General features: G+C 47.3%; 2 protein-coding genes across 4 annotated transcripts in view; one reads left to right on the top strand and one right to left on the bottom strand.

Moving 5' to 3' along the window:
• afg1la (AFG1 like ATPase a) overlaps positions 1-1,128 on the bottom strand; it is a 7,774-nt gene extending 6,646 nt beyond the window's left edge. The window contains exons 1-3 of the mRNA XM_024288828.2: positions 988-1,128; positions 453-646; positions 122-173 (exon numbers count right to left, since the gene is read on the bottom strand). Coding sequence (XP_024144596.1) covers positions 122-173; positions 453-646; positions 988-1,096 — 355 coding nt within the window. The 5' untranslated portion in view covers positions 1,097-1,128. The remainder of the gene's footprint in view (positions 1-121; positions 174-452; positions 647-987) is intronic.
• Positions 1,129-1,133: 5 nt separating this feature from the next.
• LOC112156611 (sex comb on midleg-like protein 4) lies at positions 1,134-7,532 on the top strand. Of its 3 annotated transcripts, none has more exons than XM_024289036.2 (9): positions 1,134-1,265; positions 2,531-2,707; positions 3,139-3,378; positions 4,161-4,290; positions 4,416-4,616; positions 4,696-4,857; positions 4,918-5,094; positions 5,166-5,311; positions 5,388-7,532. In XM_024289036.2, the coding sequence occupies exons 2-9, from the start codon at positions 2,705-2,707 to the stop codon at positions 5,511-5,513; spliced, it is 1,185 nt and encodes a 394-aa protein (XP_024144804.1). In that variant the 5' UTR covers positions 1,134-1,265; positions 2,531-2,704; the 3' UTR covers positions 5,514-7,532. The 3 variants fall into 3 exon arrangements, with proteins under 3 accessions (XP_024144804.1, XP_024144730.1, XP_024144653.1); XM_024288962.2 differs by having other exon boundaries at positions 1,242-1,444; XM_024288885.2 differs by lacking the exon at positions 1,134-1,265 and having other exon boundaries at positions 2,702-2,843.
• Positions 7,533-7,545: the final 13 nt, after the last annotated feature.

Here is a 7,545-nt window from a genome sequence, read left to right as displayed (position 1 = left end):
GGGGTCATAGAAGCAGAGGCGGAGTCATAGATACAGAGGCGGGGTCATAGAAACATAGGCGGGGTCATAAAAACAGAGGCGGGGTCACAGAGAACAGCCTGTCACACCTGAGGACTCTTACCGACGTCTCCGTAGATGTAGAAACCTTTGGGGGTCTTTGGTCTGGTGAAGAACTGGGGGAGAGAAGATAAGGTCAGAACAGAAGGCTGCATGAGGACCCCCCCACCCCGCTATCTCTGATCCACATGGTTCTGGTTCTAATCCTGTTCTGGTTCCGTCTGGTTCAGACGTCTTTCTGAGGACTTTCTTCTTTTCATCAAACATCAGTCAGCCTGACAGCAGAGCGAAAGTCACAGAGAGACTTTGTTCTGCCCATCAGAACGCATCCAGAACTAACAAGCAGAACCGGACCAGCACTTCGATTGGACCCCAGAGGAGAATGTGGCCTTCACCCTGGCGAGGACGGACGCCGGCGCGTTGCTGTATCCTCTCAGGCGCCGCTGCAGCTGCTCCAGCTTCTGCAGCACGGCTCGCTGGTGCTGGTCGTCCCGCAGAACCCCGTCCCGGATCAGAGAGCTGTAATGATCCAGAGGCCCGCTGAAGCCGGCGCCAACGCCACAGCTGCCCGCCGCCGCTGCAGACACACCTGAAGGATGGAGAGGAAGACCTCAGGCTTCAGGAGGAGGAAGGACAGGTCAGAGGTCAGGAAGGACAGGTCAGAGGTCAGGAAGGACAGGTCAGAGGTCAGGAAGGACAGGTCAGAGGTCAGAGGACCGTCAGGAGGCTCGAACAGAAGATCAGAGGAGACACGTTTGAACCCAAAGATCACAGAAATCCTCAGAGATGTTCAGAAACTGGACTGGAATCTGTCGAAGGTCAAATCCGAACTGTCCCTCTTCATTCACACATTCAATACTGAGGAGCTGAACTCAGAACACAGTCCGTAATCACGTTCCCGAACCGACCCGAACCGAGCCGTAGCCTCACCCCGGCGGCAGAGGTCCGGCAGAAACTCCCGCGGCTTTCTGGAGCAGAAACCCTTCACGAGGAGCCGCGGGAGAACCGCCCGGGCTGAGCGAGCCGTCCGCAGCGCCATCTTGGATTCAAAACTTTATTAGCAAAGACAGGGCGGCCGGAAGTGTTCCGCCGTCAGCCAGCAGGGAGCGACAGAAGCATCGACGCCATTCCAACCAGTGTGCTCTGTGTAACCCTCCCGCTACAACAGGGATGTTTCCCTTAACGGTGGGATCTGGACCCATAACGAGGTTAAACTAACGGGATTTGTAACATCAGTCGATGAAGAACTCTGAGGTTTTGGCGGATGTGGACATTTATGTTGATTCAGTTTCCAATAAGCAGATTCTTTTCCACAACTTGACCTGCTGGGAGATTGTATTGGACATTTGTGGACTTATGTTTAACTAAGTACCGTTTGAATAACAAGGTAAAAGAGTTGTCTTATAAAACATCACATTGTATATATCCTGGTAAATACACTGAGTAGATTTGCTGTCGACATGGACCAATCCTGTTCGTTCTGTGGGACTCCAGAGGAAACATTTATCATCTGTTTGTGACTGCAGACATACAAATATGTTTGGATGGAAGTTGGAAATTATACTGGAAATATAACTAAATAAACTGTAAACGTCTTTAGATAAAGAAATGATTCTGGGTTACTGACAAAGCAGACAAAGATTTTATTTTTATTACACAGTTGTTTTTATTATTGGCAAGATTCCACATTCATAAAGCCGAGTGGTCCAACTCCAAACCCGGATGCCAAGACGTTTTAATGAAATCAATCAGAACTGGAACATCATCAAACAGCTTCAAAACCAAAAAGGATATCCAACAAAGTTATTTTTGAACATTTTAAAGTTTCTTGAAGTCTGAAGGTTATTGGATTAGTGTTTTTTTATTATCTCGTGTGTTATATGTTTGTATTTTTGTTTGTTTGTTTTTCTACGATTTGTAAACATTTGAACTCCCCAGAGACATTTACGCTGTTGCTGTATTACGTTGTTTCCATCCATTTTGGGGTAAAAAAGAATCAGCTGGAATATCTTTGTGATGACCGTGCCGTTGGACTTCTCTTTACGTCGTGTAAAGTCTTCAACGATAGTTTTGTTTGGAATGTATTTCTAAATGGTGCTGTCTTTAAAAATGTTATTGTATGGGAGAATTCTGGAATCCCGTTTTACGTCGCCTCAATCTCCAAAAATAAATTCTAAAACGAATTTGATTGTTTTTGTCAAAATAATTTCTGGTTTAAGTCCAAAGAAACGGCACAACAAAGGATTACTATTAAAAAGCAACAACTTTTTTTAATGTTGCCATGGCAACCAGGCAGGAGGTGCTGATGTGAAACACAAACTGATGTTCTCTTTTTGTTAAGACTAATGAAAAGAGAAGAAATAAAAAAGACTTTTAGACGTTTCTTTGAACACGACTGGATCAAATATCAGATCAGAAAACATTTAAAACCTTGATGGAAAAGTCCATAACTATGCAAACATTTCCCTCACAGAAGCCGCGCACGCTGTCGCAGGGGCTGACTGGCCTGTTGCCATGACAACAGCGGGGCCCATCCCACCCCCTCTCTGCACACGCTCGCTCTCGGTGTCACGGTGGAAGCCGCTCTCAGATCCGGGCTCTGCTGCTGCAGACGGAGACAGGAAGGAGATCCTCCTCGTCTGCTCTGATGGTGAGTCCACGTCGGGTCCCGTCCGGAACCGAAGCCGTCAGAGGAGCATCTGCAGGACCAGGTTTCAGTCGCTGCGCTGCTCACAGGCGTGCAGCGTTCCTGATCCTCTGTTAGAGCTGAAGCTGGCATCATGATGGTAATTCATAGCTGGGTAGCCATGGTGAAGTCGCCCCCCACCCCCCCAGCCACTGCTGAATGCATTAGTCTAATCGGATGTCTGCGGGGTGAGCAGCCGATGCAGCAGTGGTGTGTGCAGGAGCCAGATTGTTGTTTTATTTTGATGAATTTGGCTTTATTCTGAAGGCTTTAGCCTTCGACGACAGCCTTGTGTTTTGCTGCTGTCATGCTGCTGAAGCTGCTCCTCCCTCTGAGCCGCTGAGGCTTCCACAGAGCGTCTCCCTGCAGCTCACCGGCTCTTCCTTTGTCTGCAGCTCCAGATGAGTGGACCGGCTGCAGGACCGCACAAACCGGGCAGCACCAACAGTGACATGCAGGCAGCTGCGGTGGCCCCCTCCTTCATCCCTACCCAGTCATCAGGGAAGATACCGGGCAGGAAGAGGGGCAGACCCCCCCTCCGCAACGTCACCAAGATGGATTTTCCAAACCACTACTCTGACGGGCTCCCTCCCCTTAAAGTGCACAAGAAAAGGGGGAGAAAGCCGGGTTTCAAGGTCAGCCGTGCAGGATGAGGCGTTCAGCTGCAGCTTCTTTACAGATGCAGAATAAAAAAGACTGTCGTCCTGAGAAACACCTGCAAACTGCTGCAAAATGTTGAACGTTTGATTACTTTTCTGCAGTTTTATCTAAACATACATAATCTAGTCGTTAAACATACATGATGTTGTGGTTAAACATACGTGATGTTGTGGTTAAACATACATGATGTTTATGTTAAACATACATGATGTTTATGTTAAACATACGTGATGTTTATGTTAAACATACATGATGTTTATGTTAAACATACGTGATGTTTATGTTAAACATACGTGATGTTGTGGTTAAACATACGTGATGTTTATGTTAAACATACATGATGTTGTGGTTAAACACGCGTGATGTTGTGGTTAAACATACATGATGTTTATGTTAAACATACGTGATGTTGTGGTTAAACATACATGATGTTTATGTTAAACATACGTGATGTTTATGTTAAACATACGTGATGTTGTTGTTAAACATACGTGATGTTTATGTTAAACATACGTGATGTTTATGTTAAACATACGTGATGTTGTGGTTAAACATACATGATGTTTATGTTAAACATACATGATGTTTATGTTAAACATACATGATGTTTATGTTAACCATACGTGATGTTTATGTTAAACATACATGATGTTTATGTTAAACATACATGATGTTTATGTTAACCATACGTGATGTTGTGGTTTAAGAACTTTTCCGTCAGAAGTTTTTCCTGTAAAGATTCGTTTTTTGTCTGCAGCTCAAATCCCGGATGCTCATGACTCCACTCGCCATCTCCCCCCCCAGCAGCACTCCGGAGCCGGACATGAGCTCCATTCCTCAGGACGCTGCGACTGTTCCACACTCTGCGACTCCACAGGTGCTCACAGGTACGAACGGACCCTTCAGTGACCTTTCGACCACGAGCTGTGACTCCGCCCTCACCTCGTCCTTCTCCACTTGCTGAATGAACTTTCAGAACTGATTGAGTTTTCATCTCCCGCTCCTCTCTTAGTCTGCATCTACATCAACAAGCAGGCCCACACAGGTCCAAACCTGGACAGGAAGAAGATCCAGCTGCTGCCGGGTCACTTTGGGCCGGACAGACCATCGGTGGTTCTGCAGCAGGCCGTGCAAGGCTGCATCGACAGCGCCTTCCAGCAGAAGACGGTCTTCACTCTGCTGACGCAGGGCTACGGAGGAGAGAAGATCTCAGGTCTCAGAACCGGTCCCGGTGTTCCACCGCGAGGGTTCTGCTGAGCCGCGGGCTGAGTGTTCTGCTTCTGTCGCTGCAGCCACGTTTGACGGGAAGCAGCACCTCCTGAGTCTCCCTGTGGTCAACAGCATCGACTACGTTCTGCGGTTCCTGAAGAAGCTGTGCCGCAGTTTGCACTGCGAGAACCTCTTCAGCGACGAGCCCTTCACCCAGCGCGGTGGTGGGTCCTACCACCCTGAAGGTAGGGCTCCGTCAGCAGAGCTTCTGGAGCGCACAGATGTCATGAACGCTGTCTTTGCAGAAGCCTCCATGACGGAGGACTTCCACGCGGAGCAGGCTGACGGTAAGCGCTACTCTGGGGACGTGGAGGATCCTCCCTTCAGCTCCATCAGCTCGTCCTACTCTCCAAAGTCCTCCTTCAGGTTCCGGGCTCTGCCAGCCACCAGCCCGAAGACGTTTCCAGAAGGGAACCGGACAGGTGGGACCCTCACAGGTCTGGCGGTCTCAGATCTTTGCTGCTTCCTACAGATCTGGTTCTCCTTCTTCTAGGTTACGGCGCGTTTCCGGAGACGCAGGACTCCAAAGTCCCGCGCAGCAAGGACCCGTCCACATGGTCTGTGGATGACGTGGTCTGGTTCATCCGGGAGACGGACCCGCAGGCTCTGGGCCCCCACGCCGATGTCTTCAGGAAACACGTAAGTCCATTCTTGGTCTGGCTCCTCCCCCTGCTGGGGTGCATCTGATGTATTTGGCTCCTCCTACTTTCCTCAGGAGATTGATGGAAACGCTTTGCTGCTCCTGAAGAGCGACATGATCATGAAGTACCTGGGTCTGAAACTCGGCCCGGCGCTGAAGCTTTGCTTCCACATCGACAAACTGAAACAGGCAAAGTTCTGAAGTCTGGAGGGGCGGAGCCTCTTGGTCTGGGATCCAATCAGAGACAAGCTTTCTGAGCCTCCAAGAGGTCTGTTGGTTCAAGATCTACGGACATCTGCGGCTCTAGCTTCCCTAAAGGACCAAACAGTCGGTTCCTTTAAGGACTAAAGGTCAAATTTCAGAGAGGGCGGAGCAGGGGAAGCTCCTCCTCCTCTCGGTTTGTTATTCTGCTGATGGAAATCCAAAACATTTTCTTTCACTTTCCTCCAGACAAAAAGGTTTTAGGATTGAATTAAAACGATGTTCTCTATTTAAGCTCAAATAATAAAAACCACCAAACCTGATTTCAGCCTCTGAAGTTCCTTTGCGCTCCGATCATCTCTGGATCTGCTCGGGATGAAGCCCACTGAGGTCACTGCTGTGTGATGTTGTATCTGAAACCCCTTGAGGTCTTTGAGACCGGGTTCATGCCCTATGGCTCCTCCCTGCTCCTCTAACCACATGGTCTGTGGAGCGCCAGCGGCGTCTGAAATGGATGGTTTTAAGGAGGAACGTCGCAGGTTTCCCTCCACCGTGAGGGAGGAGAAACTCATGTCTTTATGTGGGAGTGCTCTGCAGAACTGAGGTTTACACTGAAATGTAGGAAATGTTATGTGTTTAACGGGTGCTAGCAGCTACATGCTAACGTAGATGACTAATGATGACATCATTGAGTGGGAGTAACCTCCAAATATGAAGAGAGTGGCTCTGTCTGAATTCCTCCCCAAATCCCAAACAACAGCAGGACAATCCGGGGTCAGAGCAATTCAGACGCCATGCTCACTACGGTTCTTCGTTGTGATGTCACAGATTCCATCTGAAGTGAAAATCTCTTCAATACGAACATTTCACGACGTTTGTTGATGACTCCACGGTGTTCTGATGATGAAAACATGGACGGTTTGTTAAGAAAAACACATTGTTTGCCTGCAATGCATTGTGGTCTATATTTGCTAATGTAACAAGCATTAATTCACGTTAGATTTTTGCAAGGACTTCTGGGAAATTTCTAGCGCACTGGATTTTGGAATTGTAGATTCGAACACACAATGACAAACACACCAAATAGTGCACAGGGAAGGAAGTCGGACACGCCCACTTCTTCTCACATCTTCCTGTTAGGAGGATGTCGGGGAGTGAGAAGTGGGAGGAGTTCAGAATCACACATAGTATCTGCAGAGCGGCAGCTGTCCATCAGAAATTCCACTCTGAGTTGGGGGTAGGAGGTTGGGGTGGAGTAAGCCTCTGCTGATATCCCATCATCCCTTTGTTTACACTCTCTCCCACTAGCTTACAGCCCCTCACACCGCGTGTAACAGAAACATCAGCCGTGCGGTTCTGATCCAGATTCCAGCTCAGACCAGGAAAACTAAGATGGTCATGGAATGGGTGGAACAGGGAGCTTGTGGCCCCGCCCACTATTGTTTGTACATTACAACGATCAATCTTTTTCAAACAGCATTTTTTAATGGAAACTGGAAACTTAAGAATTTATTTAGGCTGAAGATTCAATAAAAACAAAGTTGAGGATCTGAGATCATGACATTTATTATCGTGTATAAAATGATGATAAATGTCTGTGATTCATAAAAAGTGGAATGAGTTGTTTCTGCTGCCTCTGTCCTTCAGAACGATGACAGTTCCATTTAGGATGAACAAAGATGAACAAAGAGATGAACAAACACAGTTTTTATCCATAAAGTGAAACATAAGAAATGTATTATTGATAAAATAAATGATCAGAAGAAGCCAGCAAAGAAAATGGAAACTGAAGTGATGAACGGTTTCTGGGCCCACAGCCCTCCATGACGCTGATATTTGGAGTAATAAAGTTCAAGATAAAGACGATTCTCTGCTTCTACTTCGATATAAATCCAACTTTTTTCTGCTAGTCTTTCATGTTTGAGGCCAGTTCAAGTCCAACTGTCTGAACATTCATGTTTGATGTTTTCAGTAAATTAATCAAAATCTGAACTCAATAAAGATCCAGCTGCATGGCAAGATTCTGTTCTGG

Source organism: Oryzias melastigma, linkage group LG22 (assembly GCF_002922805.2).
Source record: "Oryzias melastigma strain HK-1 linkage group LG22, ASM292280v2, whole genome shotgun sequence".
Classification (NCBI taxonomy): Eukaryota; Metazoa; Chordata; class Actinopteri; order Beloniformes; family Adrianichthyidae; genus Oryzias; species Oryzias melastigma.
Note: the sequence above shows the minus strand (reverse complement) of the source record. Positions and strands in the feature narration are given on the sequence as shown.

Excerpts from the sequence above, each read along its gene's own strand:
- LOC112156611 (XM_024288885.2), top strand. Across the intron at positions 4,291-4,415 it reads GACTCCACAGGTGCTCACAG|TCTGCATCTACATCAACAAG; the intron begins GTACGAACGGAC and ends CTCCTCTCTTAG. Across the intron at positions 4,617-4,695 it reads CGGAGGAGAGAAGATCTCAG|CCACGTTTGACGGGAAGCAG; the intron begins GTCTCAGAACCG and ends CTGTCGCTGCAG.